At 47.0% G+C, this 20654-nt stretch overlaps 1 protein-coding gene across 5 annotated transcripts in view; it reads right to left on the bottom strand.

Moving 5' to 3' along the window:
* Positions 1-12176: 12176 nt before the first annotated feature.
* Positions 12177-20654, bottom strand: part of LOC100384247 (uncharacterized) — a 65068-nt gene continuing 56590 nt past the window's right edge. For 2 of the 5 annotated variants that reach the window (XM_020545194.1, XM_020545195.3), the window contains 5 exons: positions 18388-18690; positions 13414-13485; positions 13067-13219; positions 12806-12980; positions 12177-12713 (listed from right to left, as the gene is read on the bottom strand). In XM_020545194.1, the coding sequence (XP_020400783.1) occupies positions 12502-12713; positions 12806-12980; positions 13067-13219; positions 13414-13485; positions 18388-18690 (915 nt within the window). In that variant the 3' untranslated portion in view covers positions 12177-12501. The remainder of the gene's footprint in view (positions 12714-12805; positions 12981-13066; positions 13220-13413; positions 13486-18387; positions 18691-20654) is intronic. The other 3 variants (NM_001362333.2, XM_020545197.3, NM_001176813.2) reach the window with 3 other exon arrangements.

Here is a 20654-nt window from a genome sequence, read left to right as displayed (position 1 = left end):
TTGTGGAGTGTAGGGAGAAGAGAACTCATGCTTGATGCCCTCCTCCTCAAGGAAGCCTTCAATTTGAGAGTTCTTGAACTCCGTCCCGTTGTCGCTTCTAATTTTCTTGATCCTTAAGCCGAACTCATTTTGAGCCCGTCTTAAGAATCCCTTTAAGGTCTCTTGGGTTTGAGATTTTTCCTGCAAAAAGAACACCCAAGTGAAGCGAGAATAATCATCCACTATTACAAGACAATACTTACTCCCGCCGATGCTTATGTAAGCAATCGGGCCAAATAGATCCATGTGGAGTAGCTCAAGCGGCCTGTCGGTCGTCATGATGTTCTTGTGTGGATGTTGGGTTCCAACTTGCTTCCCGGCTTGACATGCGCTACAAATCCTGTCTTTCTCAAAATGAACATTTGTTAATCCTAAAATGTGTTCTCCCTTTAGAAGCTTATGAAGATTCTTCATCCCAACATGGGCTAGTCGGCGGTGCCAGAGCCAACCCATGTTAGTCTTAGCAATTAAGCAAGTGTCGAGTTCAGCTCTATCAAAATCTACCAAGTATAGCTGACCCTCTAACACTCCCTTAAATGCTATTGAATCATTACTTCTTCTAAAGACAGTGACACCTAAATCAGTGAATAGACAGTTGTAGCCCATTTGACATAATTGAGAAACGGAAAGCAAATTGTAATCTAAAGAATCTACAAGAAAAACATTGGAAATAGAATGGTCAGGAGATATAGCAATTTTACCAAGTCCTTTGACCAAACCTTGATTTCCATCCCCGAATGTGATAGCTCGTTGGGGATCTTGGTTTTTCTCATATGAGGAGAACATCTGTTTCTCCCCGGTCATGTGGTTTGTGCACCCGCTGTCGAGTATCCAACTTGAGCCCCCGGATGCATAAACCTACAAAACAATTTTAGTTCTTGACTTTAGGTACCCAAACTGTTTTGGGTCCTTTGGCATTAGAAACAAGAACTTTGGGTACCCAAACACAAGTCTTTGATCCCTTGTGTTTGCCCCCAACAAACTTGGCAACGACCTTGCCGGATTTGTTAGTCAAAACATAGGATGCATCAAAAGTTTTAAATGAAATAGCATGATCATTTGATGCATTAGGAGTTTTCTTTTTAGGCAATTTGGCATGAGTTGGTTGCCTAGAGCTAGATGTCTCACTCTTATACATAAAAGCATGATTAGGGCCAGAGTGAGACTTCCTAGAATGAATTTTCCTAATTTTGCTCTCGGGATAACCGGCAGGGTATAAAATGTAACCCTCGTTATCCTGAGGCATGGGAGCCTTGCCCTTAACAAAGTTAGATAAGTTCTTTGGAGGGGCATTAAGTTTGACATTGTCTCCCCTTTGGAAGCCAATGTCATCCTTGATGCCAGGGCGTCTCCCATTATAAAGCATGCTACGAGCAAATTTAAATTTTTCATTTTCTAAGTTGTGCTCGGCAATTTTAGCATCTAGTTTTGCTATATGATCATTTTGTTGTTTAATTAAAGCCATATGATCATGAATAGCATCAATATCAACATTTCTACATCTAGTACAGATGGTGACATGCTCAATGGTAGATGTAGATGGTTTGCAAGAATTAAGTTCAACAATCTTAGCACGAAGTATATCATTCTTATCTCTAAGATCGGCAATTGTAACTTTGCAAACATCAAAATCTTTAGCCTTAGCAATCAAATTTTCATTCTCTAATCTAAGGCTAGCAAGAGAAATGTTTAATTCTTCAATCCTAGCAAGCAAATCATCATTATTATCTCTAGGATTGGGAATTGAAACATTACAAACATGAGAATCAACCTTAGCATTTAAACTAGCATTTTCATTTCTAAGGTTGTCAATCATCTCACGGCAAGTGCTTAGCTCACTAGACAATTTTTCACATTTTTCAACTTGTAGAGCGTAAGCATTTTTAACCTTAATGTGTTTTTTATTTTCCTTGATTAGGAAGTCCTCTTGGGAGTCCAAGAGATCATCCTTCTCATGGATGGCACTAATTAGTTCATTTAATTTCTCCTTTTGTTCCATGTTAAGGTTGGCAAAAAGAGTACGCAAATTATCTTCCTCACCACTAGCATTATCATCACTGGAAGACTCATATTTAGTGGAGGAGTTGGATTTAACCTTCTTCTTTTTGCCGTCCTTTGCCATGAGGCACTTGTGGCCGACGTTGGGGAAGAGAAGTCCCTTGGTGACGGCGATGTTGGCGGCGTCCTCGTCGTCGGAGGAGTCGCTTGAGCTTTCGTCGGAGTCCCACTCCCGACAAACATGGGCATCGCCGCCCTTCTTCTTGTAGTATCTCTTCTTCTCCTTTCGCCTCCCCTTCTTGTCGTCACCTCGGTCACTGTCACTAGATATAGGACATTTAGCAATAAAATGACCGGGCTTACCACACTTGTAGCAAACCTTCTTGGAGCGGGACTTGTAATCCTTCCCCCTCCTTTGCTTGAGGATTTGGCGGAAGCTCTTGATGACGAGCGCCATTTCCTCATTGTCGAGCTTGGAGGCGTCTATTGGTTGTCGACTTGGTGTAGACTCCTCCTTCTTCTCCTCCGTTGCCTTGAATGCAACGGGTTGAGCTTCGGATGTGGTGGCATCATCAAGCTCGTTGATCTTCCTCGAGCCTTCGATCATGCACTCAAAACTCACAAAATTCCCGATAACTTCCTCGGGGGTCATTTTAGTATATCTAGGATTACCACGGATTAATTGAACTTGAGTAGGGTTAAGGAAAATAAGAGATCTTAGAATAACCTTAACCATCTCGTGGTCATCCCATTTTACGCTCCCGAGGTTGCGTACTTGATTCACCAAGGTCTTGAGCCGGTTGTACATGTGTTGTGGCTCTTCCCCTTTGCGAAGCCGGAACCGACCGAGCTCCCCCTCGATCGTTTCCCGCTTGGTGATCTTGGTGAGCTCGTCTCCCTCGTGCGCGGTTTTGAGCACATCCCAAATCTCCTTGGCGCTCTTCAACCCTTGTACTTTGTTATACTCCTCTCTACTTAGAGAGGCGAGGAGTATTGTTGTTGCTTGAGAGTTGAAGTGCTCGATTTGGGCCACCTCATCCTCATCATAGTCCTCATCCCCTACTGACGGTACCTGTGCACCAAACTCAACAACATCCCATATGCTTTTGTGGAGCGAGGTTAGATGAAATCGCATTAAATCGCTCCACCTAGCGTAATCTTCACCATCAAAAGTTGGTGGTTTGCCTAATGGGACGGAAAGTAAAGGCGTATGTTTGGAAATGCGAGCGTAGTGTAGGGGGATCTTACTATACTTCTTGCGCTCTTGGCGCTTAGAAGTGACGGAGGGCGCATCGGAGTCCGAGGTTGATGTTGATGAAGTGTCGGTCTCGTAGTAGACCACTTTCCTCATCCTCTTGTGCTTGTCGCTTTTCCGATGCGGCTTGTGGGAAGAAGATTTTTCCTTCTTCTCTTTGTGGTGAGAAGAGGAAGACTTTTTCTCCTTCCGTTTGGAGGAGTCCTTCTTCTTCTCCTTCCTCTTGGTGCGGGACTCTTCCGATGAAGTGCTCCCGTGGCTTGTAGTGGGCTTTTCGCCGGTCTCCATCTCCTTCTTGGCGTGATCTCTCGACATCACTTCGAGCGGTTAGGCTCTAATGAAGCACCGGGCTCCGATACCAATTGATAGTCGCCTAGAGGGGGGGTGAATAGGGCGAAACTGAAATTTACAAATATAAACACAACTACAAGCCGGGGTTAGCGTTAGTAATAAAGAAACGAGTCCGCGAGAGAGGGCGCAAAACAAATCCCAAGCGAATAAGCCAGTGAGACACGGAGATTTGTTTTACCGAGGTTCGGTTCTTGCAAACCTACTCCCCGTTGAGGAGGCCACAAAGGCCGGGTCTCTTTCAACCCTTCCCTCTCTCAAACGATCCACGGATCGAGTGAGCTTTCTTTTCTCAATCACTTGGAACACAAAGTTCCCACAAGGACCACCACAAGTTTGGTGTCTCTTGCCTCAATTACAAGTGAGTTTGATTGCAAAGAAGGATCAAGAAGGAAGAAAGCAATCCAAGCGCAAGAGCTCAAAAGAACACAAGCAAATCACTCTCTCTAAGCACTATGGCGTTGTGTGGAAATTGGAGAGGATTTGATCTCTTTGGTGTGTCTTGAATTGAATGCTAGAGCTCTTGTAGTAGTTGAGAAGTGGAAAACTTGGATGCAATGAATGGTGGGGTGGTTGGGGTATTTATAGCCCCAACCACCAAAAGTGGCTGTTGGGAAGCTGTCTGCTCGATGGCACACCGGACAGTCCGGTGCACACCGGACAGTCCGGTGCACACCGGACAGTCCGGTGCCCCCTGCCACGTCATCACTGCCGTTGGATTCTGACCGTTGGAGCTTCTGACTTGTGGGCCCGCCTGGGTGTCCGGTGCACACCGGACATGTACTGTTCCTTGTCCGGTGTGCCAGTATGGGCACGCCTGCCATCTGTGCGCGCAGAGCGCGCATTTATTGCGCGGCAGAGAGCCGTTGGCGCGGAGATAGCCGTTGCACCGGAGTCGCACCGGACAGTCCGGTGCACACCGGACAGTCCGGTGAATTATAGTGGACGGGTCGTTGGCTTTTCCCGAAGCTGGCGAGTTCCTGAGGCCAACCTCCCTTGGCGCACCGGACACTGTCCGGTGTACACCGGACAGTCCGGTGAATTATAGCCGAGTCTCCTCTGGGAATTCCCGAAGGTGGGGAGTTTGAGTTTGAGTCCCCCTGGTGCACCGGACATGTCCGGTGGCGCACCGGACAGTCCGGTGCGCCAGACCAGGGGTGCCTTCGGTTGCCCCTTTGCTCCTTTGTTGAATCCAAAACTTGGTCTTTATATTGGCTGAGTGTGAACCTTTTACACCTGTATAATCTATACACTTGGGCAAACTAGTTAGTCCAAAGATTTGTGTTGGGCAATTCAACCACCAAAATTAATTAGGGACTAGGTGTAAGCCTAATTTCCCTTTCATAGAGCAATAATGAAAGTGAAGTGGTGAGTGGAGAGCTCTGGTTGGGTGAGAAGGAGAAGTGGGGAGGAGGCCGTCGAGGCGATTGGCGAGAATGGAGGCCTGGACGTGGACTCCCCTAGTTTGAGGGCGACGTGGGCGGGGGAGGCGGTTGGGGAAGAAGGGAGGGGTGTGCTGCTGTCCGGTGGGCCCGAGCAGGCAGCAGGCGCGACGGCTGGAACCGCCCACGCTCGTGGGGCAGCGCCAAGCGGCTCACTCGTGCACTACGGCGCGCGCGCTAGAGCGGGCCGCAGCCGCGGCTGGGTCGCGCGCTAGGCCGCTCGTGCTGGAGCGGGCCACGGTCGCGGCTAGGTCGCTCGCGCTGGAGCGGCCACGGCCGCGGCTGGGCCGCTCGGCCGAGCAGGCTGGGAAGGGAGAGGGGTGTGTGTTGGGTTTTCCCTTTTTCTATTCTTTTCATATTGAAATTCTTATTTGAGCACATGCTTCACAAGATCACATTTCAATACGAAATAAAAGTATGCATCAGCATGATGCAACAACCAAAACTATTCTAGGATTTCACTTTACACGTAGCATGGGCATAAACCTCTATTTTACTTTGAGAAGGAGAGAAAGGAGCTAAGAAGAAAGAGAGAAATAAGGTAACATCTGAATTTGGTGGATATTAGAAAAAAAATATACCCCCAAATTCAGGGTGTTACACCATGTGATAAGGATTGTTTGTAGCTAAGTTGTAGGGACATGAGCTTGATTTGCGAAGAATTGATAGCATTTACAAGTGCACCTAACTCCCTTTGCATCAGTCACCACTGCTGGCCAAAAGGACCCCTATCGGTAAGCCTTTCCCACCATTGTCACAACCCCTATAACCCCTATATGGTTACCAAAGCTGCTAGAGTGGATGTCTTCAATTAGTGTCTTCTCACTTAGGGTTGATTTGGTGACAAGGAGATCACGGGGGATTAGAATTGAGGGGGAATAACTAATTTCCCCCTCAATCCCCTCCAATCCCCCCGTGATCCCTGATCACCAAATCAGCCCTTAAGCTTCCACATTTATATTTCTTCCTTTGAATGTGTGCTTTACCTTTTCTAGCTTAGAATATAGGCTAATTTATAGGAGTGGAACCTAGGTTACATTACTCTATTTAGCGGTAGAAATAGCAACACTTGGACAAAACCTTAACTGCATTAGCTTGCTTGAGATAAAATTTAGAGAGCTAGTTTAGGTTTTGTTTGAGATAAAATTTAGAGAGCTAGTTTAGAACGAAAAATATAATTAATTCAACCCTCTATTAGACGTCCACATTCCTTTTAAAGTATTCAACATATTTAAGTTATTTGTCGAGAGGGATGAAAATTATATTTGAACTAAGGATCACAAAAATAATAGCTAACGATGAAAGTGAATTCGAGAACACAAGAATTGATGAGCTATGTGATGAGATAAGACTCTAATTGATATAACAAGGTCTATACTTAGTGAATAGAATGTGGCTGGTACATTCTTGGCAAAAGCAATAACACGTCTTGTCATGCTTCAAATAGTCTCTATTATCATTAGTTGCTAAATAAGACATCTTATGTGCTCTTGATTGTAAAAGAGACCTGTTCGACACCAAAAAGAGAGGGCGGACGGTCCGACCCTGAGGTCGGACGGTCCGCGGTCCGAACGGTCCGGCCCTGAGGTCGGACGGTCCGCGCCTGTGGGCCGGGCGGTCCGCGCGTGCGCAGAACAAATTAGGGTTCCGAGTTTTTGCTATGTTTGTTGGCTAGATTCTCGGAATTAGCTCGGGAAGTTTGTTTGTAAAGGATCTAGCCCCCCTCCTCTATAAATAGAGAGGTATACGGCCGATTTGTAATCATCAATCGAATCAATACAACTTCTATTTCGCATTTATTTCCAGTACAATTAGGAGTAGTTCTAGTCTAGTTCTAGTTTAGCCTCTCGATCCCCAAATTCTCCGCTTCTCTTCGACTCTACGTCGATTAGAGGAGTCTAGGTCGGCCGGCCCGAGCCTAGACAACTCCTAGGATCTCTCCTCCCCGACGGGGTCCCTCCTGGGAGCGAGATCCAAGCGCCGTCGGCGACCTTCCGCCGCCCCTGTACACGCGCGGACCGTCCGGCCCCAGGCGTGGACCGTCCTGCCGTCAGGCAGGAGCCCTAGCCTCGCACCAGGTCGCGGACCGTCTGGCCCCTGCGCGCGGACATTCCGCCCCTGTGCAGAGAGCACCACTGCGCCTCGCACCAGGCCGCGGACCGTCTGGCCTCTGCGCGCGGACCGTCCGCCCCTGTGCAGAGGGCACCGCCACGGTTCTTGTTGAGTGTTTGACGCTCCAAAAAGGCGTCAACATACTTTTTGACGACTCCGCTGGGGAAAACACATATAGACCTATCAAATCGGCCCTCAATGGCCGGTTCAAAAGATAGCTCTGAAGTTTCCACTGGCAATATCATCACACCTACATGGGAGACCTTGCCGGCTGAAGAACAACTCCTGTTCGAGGAGCGCCAGGAGTAGCTGATCCAAGAAGCAAAAGCAAAGTTCTTGGCCAACTTCAAAGTGGACAGGAACAACAAGGTCGTCCGACATCGAGCGACGGATCCGGCTTCGTTCCGACCCACACCAAATATCCCCAATGCAAGTAGCACCAATGAACTCCAATCTCTTAAAGCTTACATAGACGAACAGCGAGAACAGTTGCAACGTATCGTAGGGGATATACAAAATGATCATAAAAGGCTAGTGCATGCGCTTGATAAGTCTACTATGGCAAATCTTCCTTCACACGAGGTTGAATTGAGTGAATACACACATAATTCATCGGCTACAGGTTGTCACGACCAGTCACAACCCCTTTATTGGATGCCGATGGACATGTACCCTGGGCAACGACAGCCTCCCACGCACATCGGTGATAAATTTGCCGATCTGCGCGTGTCCGGACCGTCCGCACATGAGCGCGGACTGTCCGGACCAGCGGCGGCTGATCCCATTTTTAGAAGCGAATTGCCAAGACCTGCACCCAAGCCGCCACATGTCGTGCAAACCCTAGATAACCCATTTGGACTGTCTGCGTATGGCGCCAGACAGTCCGAATATAATGTCGGACGGTCCGACCACATGGCCGGACAGTCCTCGCACGGAGCCGGACGATCCGCGTATTTAACCGGACGGTCCGGCACAGAGTTCTTTAAGGAGGATGGATATCCAACTTCGTATCCGTCCCAGCTAGACTCCCCATCTCACCATACGACACACCAGCACCATAATATAATCTATCAAACCCGTGAGAGTGAGTACTTTCCGGCCCCTAGAAGGCCAGAAAGGAATGGCCAGTCCTATGAGCCTCATAGGGCATGCATTAACGCGCCGCAAAACCCAAACCAATGGGGAGAAAAACAACATACCAACATCCAAACAAACTCACCCATATTGGGTCAAAGAGTCGGTGGTCTCCCACTGGCTGCCATCGATATAGTAAGGGAGGAAATAGCTGGGGTGTTCCGAGATAAGCTCGGAGTTAGTATAGTCCCCGGGGGACAGTCATATCAGAGACCTTATGACAGCTAGTTTGACCGGCTCCCATACCCACAGGGGACCAGAATACCCGAATTCGTAAAGTTTTCGTGTGACGAAGAAAAGAGCACGCATGAGCACATAGACCAGTTCTTAGCACAGTTAGGAGAATTGGCCGACACTGAAGCATTCCGTGTACGTTTATTTTCATTATCTTTAACAGGGACTGCATTCACATGGTATGCCACGCTCCCTCCTAATTCCATTTTGTCGTGGGGAGATTTAGAACAAAAATTTCATGAACATTTCTTCTCTGGCAATTATGAGCTAGATTTAGTAGACTTAGTGGCCCTACGACAAGAAAAGGATGAATCGGTTAGTGATTACATCCGGAGATTCCGGGATACGAGAAACCGATGCTTTCAAATTCATTTAACAGATAAACAACTGGCGGGAATAGCCTTTGATGGATTGCGCTATTATTTAAAAGAAAAATTAGAAGGCATACAGTTCTTTACGCTAGCACAATTACATCAAAAAGCTTTGGCTTGTGAAAGCCGAAGCAAAGAACTAGTCAAAACGGTTCATCATAGTGTCCATATAGTAGAACACAATCAAAGTAGTTCGGACGGTGAACCAAAGGAAATTTACACTGCCGAAATAGTTTGGCCTGAGCAGGCCAAATCTTCGGCTTGCTCCTTGCAGCCAGTTCAAAAGAAACGGCAGGAGGAGATTAAGTTTACATTTGATGTTGACAAATGTGATAAGATATTCGATGAATTACTAAAAATGGTAACATTAAAATTGATTATATCGTTCCACCTGCCGATGAACTAAAGCGTCGCGCATACTGCAAGTGGCACAACTCATTTTCCCATGCCACTAATGATTGTAATGTGTTCCGACGACAAATCCAATCGGTCATTAATGAGGGACGATTGAAATTTCAGGAGGACACGGAGCCCTTTCCAATGAATATGATCGACTTCAATGGCAAAAAAGGTCCTAATTCGGCCCAGCACAGCCGATAAGGGCAAAGACAAAGAAGTCATCATTGGCAACGCACGGGAGGCCGATGGAAACAACAAAATCTCTTGCAAGAAAGTGGTGGCCGAGAAGACTCCTGATGGAGGAGAGACACTGAAAGTGACCATCACAAACTCCGGCACTGGGGGGCAAGCGCAGACGAGGGGATATGCGCGAGAACCCATACTACGCATCGCGGACGGTCCGGTGCCCAGGCGCGGACGGTCCGTAACATCACTGGATGGTCCGGAGCGTTCCAGCGGACGGTCCGGCAACGCCGAAGAGCCGCGGCGACCACGTACCTTCAAACCACGACGACCAGAAATAGGTACATGGAAAACTAACATGTTCAAGGCAACTAGACAGTTGGTAAAATCCAGCCCGACCTTTGATCAATTATTGTCTAAATATGTGCAAAAGAAGGCTGGCCTTAGCGATCAGCCACCAAAGCGACCTCGCTTACCCACCCAGGTGCGACAGCAGGTTAGGCTAATTGGACTACCACACCAATCGGAAAGGATGGGAGGTCATAATGTTCAGTTAAGACCTAACGTACCGGCATGGACACCTCCACCACCATATCCACCTATGCCACATCCATACACATACATACCTCCACCATATGTCCCAAATCAAATGTGGGGCATGCCACCATACCCATTTGGGATGCCACAGTACCCGCTTGGGGGGGCACCCCAAACATCTGTATTCAATAGGTTGACACCTCCAGTACAAGACCGATGGAGAGCCCCTCAATCTGGTCCACGAGCACAGGCCCAGCAAGATTGTCGAACAACTCGGCCCCAAAGGCTGACTAATCCGGCAGGGGGACATACAGCTACAACCTCCAACAGTACGAAAAAAGGAGACGTCATTAAAATAGGAACGACAGATGTCGTCGTACAACAAAATAACAAAGGGCCAATGATTTTTGGTGAATCGGCCAACACAAACAAAAAAGAAGGAACTGCTATCGACAAAACAGTCGATCCAAAATATTTCATGCCCCGATGGTGCCCATCGGGATTGACGCGATCGCAAAAGCGAAAATTACAGCGCCTTAGAGCAAAGGAGAATCAGGAGAAGGAGGCGGAAAAAATATTCAATGACACGCATCTGCAGTATCCACCACTGCAAAAGAGATGGAGACCAAAGGCCGTTGAGGAAAATCAAACGGCCACAAAGATAGAAAATAAAGCAACAACTGTGCAGCTCTTTACAGGTATGGCAGACAGTCAGGCTATAAAGACCGGACCAACCGTACAAGACGCGGACCGTCCGACCCCTGAGGCCGAATCATCCGCAATACACCATGACACCTGCAACGACGTACCAACACCCATGGAGGAAGACGACCTGCAAGGAGAAGACCTGGTCGACTACGAGGCTACGCCAGAACATTTAGAAAATTAGGAAAGTAAGGTGACGAATTGGTCAGGACCAGTATGACGCTCGGCGGTGTTGGGACTGACAATTCGATCAAAGCTAAAGGGGTCACGTCCGTTGAGTCAACCATCAGGACCAAGGCCACTGCGTACCATCCTAGTAAGTGGCAAGATGCCTAAGAAAACCGATGTGATACATCGAGTTAGTTGCTTTTTGTTCGCTCAGCTCCACCAAAAGGCAGAGGGCATATGTTCGACACCAAAAAGAGAGGGCGGACGGTCCGCGCCTGTGGGCCGGACGGTCCGCGTGTGCGCAGAACAGATTAGGGTTCCAAGTTTTTGCTGTGTTTGTTGGCTAGATTCTCGGAATTAGCTCGGGAAGTTTGTTTATAAAGGGTCCAGCCCCTCTCCTCTATAAATAGAGAGGTATACGACCGATTTGTAATCATCAATCGAATCAATACAACTTCTATTTCGCATTTATTTCCAGTACAATTAGGAGTAGTTCTAGTCTAGTTCTAGTTTAGCCTCTCGATCCCCAAATTCTCCACTTCTCTTCGACTCTACGTCGATTAGAGAAGTCTAAGTCGGTCGGCCCGAGCCTAGACAACTCCTAGGATCTCTCCTCCCCGACGAGGTCCCTTCCGGGAGCGAGATCCAGACGCCATCGGCGACCTTCCGTCGCCCCTGTACGCGCGGACCATCCGGCCCCAGGACGCGGACCGTCCGGCCGTCAGGTAGGAGCCCTAGCCTCGCACCAGGCCGCGGATCGTCCGGCCCCTGCACGCGAACATTCCGCCCCTGTGCAGAGAGCACCACCGCGCCTCGCACCAGGCCGCGGACCGTCCGGCCCTGTGCAGAGGACACCGCCACGGTTCTTGTTGAGTGTTTGGCGCTCCAAAAAGGCGTCAACAAGACCAAAGTTTCATACTTTAGAATGCTTGGATGTAAATTGTATATCTTGAAGAAAGACACAAGAATAATAAGGTTTGGAAAGAAATGTGATGAGTGATCTCTACTTGCTTACTCGTCAAATAGCGAAGCATGTAATGTAAAAAAAAAACTCTTGGCATTGTTGAGGATATACATGATGTAGAGTTTAATAAAAACCAATGGCTATCAAATTGAAAATCAAAATTTGGATGATGTGCAGTTCGAATAAACAAAAAAAAATGTTGAGACATTAAAGCCTAGAGATGCTTAAATTTAAGTTGAAGTTCAACTCAAGTCCGATCAAGTGACATGCAAATCCAAGCCCAATGGTTCAAGCAAATGATAACGTTCTATTGACCCTCCTGTAATAAATCAAGCAATTCCAAAGCTGAAGATCTGAGTGATGTACAATAAAGATCAATTTTAGTGAATTTTCATCAACATTAAATAAGCTGACATTGCATAGTAACGAGTCTTGACTGGTCTAAAAAGTTCCCTTTGCATCAGTCACCACTTTGGAATTTTCAAAATAGGCAGGGCAGTAATTGCAGTTACATATATAAGACCAACTACATCGACTTGCTTGACCTTCTCCAAAGGATCGGATCAACTTTGGATTACATAGGTATCACTGAAGTTATTAAATACTTAGGCATCACTTGGAGTTCTTTCGATTGGGTGGTTTACTCTGGCTGTTCTTCCCTCGTAGAATTGCCATCGTCGGGCCAAGGGCGCTGCTCCTGAGGGCTCTGTAAGACCAAGCTGACGTACTAGCATTTTGTTTCCATGTTGCCCAGCCATTTTGCAGAAGATCAACCTTATCACTGGGCTCACCATTTTTTTCCCAGACCGTACTTTCTGACTTTCCTGCATAACGTATCCAAATTATTGTATAACAGAAATGCCTTGTATGAGAACAAAATCCTTCAAGAGGCAGTGATCGGTATGAATCATTGTACCTAGTGCGCGTTCTTCGCCTTTAGTGTTGTTTGACACCAAGGGTGATTTCTGGCTCTCAATATTGCCTTCGTTTTTGTGCAAGGTAACTGGCCTTCCGGCCGGTGCTGATCCAACTTCGTTGCATGTTTCGATACCCTTCAGTAGCCTTACATCAACAAGTGAAGAGTACTCGATCTGCAGAAGATATCGATCGTGACGCATTCCAGGTGAGACTAGCTGGTAATAAAGGCTAGTAAGTAGAGAAATATCGATTTGATTACCTCCAAGGAGCCATCTTCCTTGTACGGTGACAAATCCACAAGCATATCTGACTCGTCCTTGTTTTCTTTTTCCTCGGTGGTGATTGGATACTCTTGAACGGGTACGAGAATGATACGCAATGATACGGGATCATATACCAGAACTTTTCCCACCTGGAAATAGCAGGGTGAGACAACTTAGTTTTGCCAAAATTCAACCCTGCGTCCCATGCTTTTCTATTACAAGTTTTCCCAAGCCCCAAGCATGCAAAAGTTGCTCAGTCTGTTTGCATTAATATCACTTCCGTTTCAAACAACCCTGAGAAAAAAAAAGGTACTTAGACAATGCAAATGAAATTATGTCATACACGGTACGAAGAGAGCTCCGGACACAACATGGAAGACAGCTCAACCAATCGGTAGGCAATCAGATCTCCCTCCTGCAAGGTCCAAAAGACAGGTAAACGCTTGAATGAGGGGGGAAAAAAGGGAACTGTGATGGTGCCCCATTATTCAGTTTCTTAAGGATATAACCTGTCCCAAAAAATGTCAAAAAAAAACAACGGATAGCCTCGTGCTTTAATCTAGATTCTACCGACACTTCTTTGAATGCAAACATGAGAACAGATAGCCATCTTGGAGCCTCTATATTGAATGGTGTAGAAAAACTTAACCCTTGAGTGGGCTCAGCAATACATATATATCAGATTATGCTCCAGGCCCATTACATCTAGACAGGAAAGATATAGTAACACTCCCACAGGCGAAACTCTAGCCACGACAAACATGAGACTGGACCGAAACTCTGAGAACGAGGGAAAACCCTTAGGGCTTGTTCAGTTATTTTCAATCCATATGGATTGGAAGAGATTTTGACTTACTAAGGATTGAAACCCCCTCAATCCATACGGAGTGGGATAGAACCGAACATGGCGTTAGGAGAGATATATGAGCTCGTGGGGAATGATGAACGCAGACATCCTCAATAGCAACACACTCATAGACGATGTGAAGACCGATATCAACATGTTTCATGCGTTGGTGGTAGACGGGGTTGACACAGAGGTAGACGGCGCTGACATTATCGCAGTAGACAAGCATGCTCCTAGTTAGGGGGTTGTGGAGCTCCTAGAGGCGAGCTGACGCGCCTCAGCCACCTCATTAGCAACAGCCCGGTACTCCGCCTCAGCACTAGAGCGGGAGATCACGGACTGACGTTTAGAAGGCCAAGAGATGAGGTTGGCCCCGAGAAACACCACATAGACGGAGGTAGACCGATGGTTGTCCCTGCACCTGGCCCAATCAACATTTAGACGACTAGCTCAGGTGTAGAGGAGTGCCAAAGATGGTGCTCGTAGTCGACAGTACCTGGAGGTACCAAAGGATCCACTTGACAGCGGTCAAGTGTGGTTCCCAGGGATCATGCATCTAAAGACAAACATGTTGGACAACATACACGATTTTGGATCGGGTGAAGGTGAGATACTAAAGAGCGTCGGCAAGACTGCGGCAGGCAGTGGGATCACTGACAGGGGAACCATCGCCATTGACCTTGGCCTATGTGTGCATGAGTCTCGTGCATGGCTTGCATTCCAGCATTCCAGCGTGCTCCAGGATATCCAGGGTGTACATATGTTGCTGAAGAATAGGCCATCCAGACAACGCTCAACAACAATCCTTGGAAATTGATGAAGAGGGCCCAAATCTTTCAATGCAAACCCATGCTAAAGAGCGGTAATGATCTGGTATAGCAGGCCTGAGGAAGCAGCAGTGAGCACAGTATCATCAAAGTACAGGAGGAAGTATACAATGTCACTGTCACGCTGGTAAATGAAAAGGGAGGTTTCTGACTTGGCCTCAATAAAATTCAGGGAGAGAAGATATGTAGCAAAATTGTTGTACCAAGCATGGGGGGCTGCTTCAGACCATAGAGGCACTCGTTGAGCTTGCAAACCATGTTAGGGTGAGCAGAGTCAACAAAATCGGTAGGCTAACTATAGTAGATGGTCTCGGTGAGAGTCCCATGGAGGAAGGCATTCTTGACGTCCAACTGATGAACTAACCAAGAACGAGAGAGCCAGTGATAGAATAGCACGGACAGCAACAGGTTTCACCACTGAACTAAATGCCTCATCCTAGTCAACCCCAAGACGTTGAGTGAAGCCCAAGAAAACCCAATGGGCCTTATACCGATCTAGAGAGCCATCAGCCTTCTGTGTATCTGTACAGATCCACTTGCCCGTCACCAGGGCGGATATTGGGCCTGGGCCACCTGGGTCGTGGCACGAGTCGTAGCCCAAAAACAATTTTATATATGTAGTAGAGATTTTGGCTCAAAAAAACCCTAACAGTCCTGCGTCCATTCTGCTTTCTGCGTCCGTTCTTTCTGCGTCCGTGTGCCAAGGCGCCAGCCGCTAGGGCAGCGAGCACCGAGCAGGCGAGCAGCAGTGCTGCAGGCCCGCAGCCGCCAGGCCGCTAGCCGCCAAGGGTAGGCCAGCGACGCCCAGCATGCCGTGCCAGCCTGCCAGGTCTAGGCGTGCCAGCGTCGGGCGCCAACCCTAGGCGTGTCGTGCCAGCCAGCCAGGGGCAGCGTGCCAGCGTCAGGCGCCGCTCGCCCCTGCGGCTCGGCCACGGCCACTCGGGCTCTCGGCCGACGGCCAGTGCCATGTGCCATGTCGGCCAGCCGCTAGCGCCAGCAGTCTGTAAGCGCTTCTCATTTTCTCAGCTTCTTTTTTGTTACTAGTGAACAACGAGCTAAATACTAGATTGTTAAATGTTTTGTGACTGATGGTAGATTGACATCAAAATCAAAGAATGAAGAGGACAAAAACATTGAGATCGTTTTATTGTCCGGCTCCTACACCTTTGATACGAACTGCATCAACCCCAAACCAACCTTCCCTAGAAGAACCTGTTATAGAATCAAAAACATTAGGTGTTGAGGAGGGACAAGCAACATTAGAGACAGAAGGTAGCAATGTAAATGAATCGGTGGGTTTAAGAGATAGCAATACCAATAATGTCGATCAAGTTATAGTCGATCCTGGTCTTCGCATGCCAATTGAGCAAATTGATGCAAACATTAGGGATGCTGTCAGAAGAGCATATATTGCGAAGGGTCCATGCCAACCAAAAGGTCATAAGTATCCTAAAAGAATGATAGGCAATCGCAATAGGTCTTTTCATGATGAATGGTATGTAAATAATCCATGGTTGGAGTATAGCATTGCTAAGGATGTGGCCTTTTGTTTTTATTGCTATCTTTTTAAACAACCAAGAGCTTAAAATTATGGTCACGGTTGTTGGGTTTCGTCGATGGACGTGAAACCATTGGAGCTCATGGTATGGCATAGATCACAATAAGTCTAGAAGGTCCTATGAGGACTACAAAAATCAGAGGCAAAGTGTGTCTCATGTGATGAATCGAGGGGGTAAAAAGATGGAAGAGGAATATAAAGGTCGTTTGCTTGTTATATTGGGAGTTGTAAGATTCCTTTTATTGCAAGCACTTGCTTTTCGTAGACATGATGAATCCTCCACCTCAAGCAATAAGGGATAAAAATGTAGCAAATTTGCTTCGTACTAATCAGATGACTTCACTTGATATCCAAAAAGACATTTGTACAGCTTGTGCAGAGCAGACCACCAAAGCTATTATTTCAGATATTGGAATAGAAACTTTTCCATTCTTGTTGATGAGGCTCGAGATGCCTCTAAGCAAATGGCGGTTGTTTTGAGGTTAGTCTATAATTGAATGGTTGCTATTTTTTTGTCAATGTCAAATTTTTAACCATGCACCTATTCTTTTCTTTAGGTATGTCAACGAACGAGGCGAAGTGATTGAGAGATTTCTTGGGTTACAAGAGGTACCCGACACTGCATCATCCGCTCTAAAAATTGCTTTGGATGGTATGCTTTCTTTCTATGGGTTGTCAATGGATAGATTACGAGGACAAGGTTATGATGAGGCATCAACCATGAGGGGTGAATTTCATGGGTTGCAAAGAAGAATATTAGATGAGAGTCCATATGCTTTTTACATACATTGCTTTGCACACCAATTGCAATTAGTGGTTGTTTCAATTGCTAAGTGTTGCGCTTCAGTATTTGATTTCTTCCAAACGTGCAACTTGATTGTGAATAGTGTTAATGCTTCTTGTAAGAGAAGGGATCAATTGGCTCAACAACACCATGAGAAACTTGTGAACATGTTGGAAAGGAGGGAAATTTTTTCAGGTAGAGGGAAAAATCAAGAAACCAACCTAGCATGACCTGGGGATACTCGATGGGGTTCACATCATAAAACTTTATGTCGTATTGTTCTCATGTGGGATGCTATTCTAGAGGTACTAGAGATTGTGGTTGATGATGGCTCTAATGGGGATAAGAAATATATGGCTTCTGGTTTGTTGAAACAATACATCTATGATATCTCACAAGATACAGTCGAATACTAATTTTGTAGTGACCCTAAAAACCCTTCTGCTTACATTTAGATAGGAAAGATACAGTCGAATACTCTAGTCCTTCCTTCCAATAGAAAAACAAAAACACTAATTTTGTAGTACTTAATGTACTGATTGGTTCAAAGTAATGATATCTCACAATTACATCTATGATAGAATATTTAACCCCCAAAATTATGTATTAACAAGTTTGCCATTGTCGTGACCCTATGTCTTGATATACCACAAAACTTCTACAACTTCAAGCACAAGAATAGAGCCAATTAGAGGATTAATCTCCAAAGTGTTAGTTATCCATTTTCAGCCATTATTATATTCATTTTATTACATAGCATATTTGATTCGGGGTAAGATACAAATTATCAACCAATTGCATGTATGGTAACAGATAAGTTAATTTCAACGGATCTACATACGGTAGACATGTTCAATTGTATCATAGCAAATGTTAGAATGAACACAGAATTGTAGCTTCTACCCTTGTAGCAAGACTATCCCTTATTCCCTCACATATCTATACAAGAAAAGCCTATCTATATCCATGTTTTTGCATGACATCATCCTCTTATATACTGGCAAATGTTAGAATGGACACAGAATTGTATCTTCTACCCTTGTAGCAACATTATCCCTTATTCCCTCGTATATATAATACTTCCTCCATTCTTTTATATTTGTCGCAGTTTAGTTCGAAAATGAACTAGCGGGCCACAAATATTCGAGAACGGAGGTAGAACAAGAAAGCCTATCTATATTCATGTTTTTGCAAGACATCATCCTCTTTCTGGGTATATATATTGATACATTATCCTATTTAATTCCAGAACATGTGATGTAATCAGTAGCCTCCCATCCCAATTAAAACAAATGAAATACCTTTGGAAGTCGTGTTAGGGGGTACAAGCTCTCAAAATTGAAAGGTTCGCTAGACTTTTCTTCATTAGCAATATTTTGCACACTGGACATCTCAATGTTACTGCCTTCATTGTTCCTTCGATTATTGACAGCACAAAAGCCATTTTCAGTAACCTTAATGTCCATGACATGATTGTTAACTTCTGTGCTGCATCCAGCTATTCCTGCATGATAGCCGATATCAGCATTTTTCTTGTTTGAGCTATTCATTCCCCACTTCTGGCCCTTCTTTTTGCTCATTGTTGCACTCCATTGGAACGTGCCCTGCACAAGAAAACATCAATGGAGAAGTCCAACAAACTGCTGACCATGTTTCCACGTTTTCAGGTTAGGAAGAAACTACAACGTTTCCTATTATTTGGATCCCTACCAATCATTAAAAACTCACCAAAGCTAGTGATCCCCTAAAGCATCTTCTGAAACAAAATGATGGATTGATGGTATCTTTAATTGTGATTGTTAGACAGCCTATTTCCTTCCATGTTTAGGAGGTTTCCTTCCCTATTAGGTGTTGGCTGATTGCCCCTAATTAGGTGATACCCTTCCCTATCAGGCGTTGGCTGATTGCCCCTGATTAGGTGCTAATGGGTGATTCTTTCCTATATGGCTATTTCCTATTTAGTGTGAGATCTCCCTGATTGACTCCCTGATCATTGTTTCTATAAATCAGATAGAGCACAATCTGGTAGAGGTCTATACATTGTAATCCTGCTACTAAGTGCAATACAACACACAATGTTCCACACTATCATGGTATCACGAGACAGTCACAATCATGTGACCTATCGCTTCCGCTAAACTCTTCCTTGCCTACGCTGCCTGTGTTACGCCACCAAGGCCTCTGCAGAGCCTCCACCCGTCGCCGACGTCGACGCTACGCAGGAGACAGCTCGCCAAGCCCTGGTCGCCGCCGCTGATGCAGCAGCCAAGGCAGTCACCACCACCCAAGAACAGGTCCGCGCCGCTCAGGACGCCCTTGCTAGGAAACGCCAGGCCACCTCCAACCTTAAGTGTGTTGTGGCTGTAACCCACAACGCCGCCTTCCCACCACCCAAGGGCGGCGTCCCGAACAACGACCCCGATGTTGTTGAAGACCCCGACTACGAGGCCGCCCTAATCACCAACCTTCACGCGCAGGTGGCGAGTATCCAGAACAAGTGTGCCCTTATGCTCGTGGGTTTGGATCCCCTTTATCCCCCCACTACAATCGCTGGCGCGATCTCGTTCTGCTTGCCCTCGAGCGGTACGCCCTCACCGACCATGTCCTCTCTGACGCCTGCCCCGCCACGCCATCCTAGCGGCGCGTGAATGTCGTCGTGCTGTCCTGAGTGCTGGGCACACTCTCTCCTGAGCTGATGGAGTCTGCTCGCACCTCTGGTGGCACTATGCGTCGTACCTGGCTGGCCATCGAAGAGCAATTCCTCGACAATCGTGAAGCTCGCGCACTTCGCCTCGACACCGAGTTTCGTGTTTTCATGCAAGGCAGTCTCTCCGTCGACGACTATTGTCGCAAGATTAAGGGGATGGCCGAGGCCCTTGGTGATCTTGGAGAGGTCATCCACGACCGTACCCTCGTCCTAAACGTGTTGTGTAGCCTGAATGAGAAGTTCGCCCACATGAAGGTCCACTTCAAGCGCTCGAAGCCGTTCCCCTCCATCGTCGATGTCCGCAATGAACTCATCCTCGAGGAGATCAACTCCAGCGCGCCACTTCAGCCTCCGGCCACCGCCAGTACCACTACTTCCTCTATCGCCCCTCCCCCTGGAGGTGTCACGGCGCCCGTTGGTGGTACCAGCCCACCCACTAGCAACACCCATGATGGGGGCTCCTCTGCTAGTGGTCGTCGACGACGTCGCCCCAACAACAGTGGAGGAGGCAAGGCTCAGTCGCCCTGGCCTTCGTTGTACAATCCATGGACCAGGCAAATCACGATGTGGCCCAGGCCCACTGGACAGCAGCGCGGCGGACGTCCGCTTGCACTCCAGGGCGCACCACAGCAGGCACTCTTCGCTGCTCCGACCCAGTACACCCCTCCGTCGTGTCACTTTATCTAGCCTGTCGGGCTGGTTCAGCATCAGCTCGGGACTCCGTAGCAGCCTCCTCCGGTTCCTGCCTCCCCGACTGTGGCATGGACTCCGTGGACTAGATCCTAGGATCAACAGTCTCTCGCCAGCAACTTCAGCACCATGACCCTCAGTCCTCCTGGCGCCACGGACTGGGTCATGGAT

This window comes from Zea mays, chromosome 10 (assembly GCF_902167145.1).
Source record: "Zea mays cultivar B73 chromosome 10, Zm-B73-REFERENCE-NAM-5.0, whole genome shotgun sequence".
In the NCBI taxonomy this organism is placed as follows: Eukaryota; Viridiplantae; Streptophyta; class Magnoliopsida; order Poales; family Poaceae; genus Zea; species Zea mays.
The sequence above is the reverse complement of the archived record's forward strand: the minus strand, read 5'-3'. Positions and strand labels throughout refer to the sequence as shown.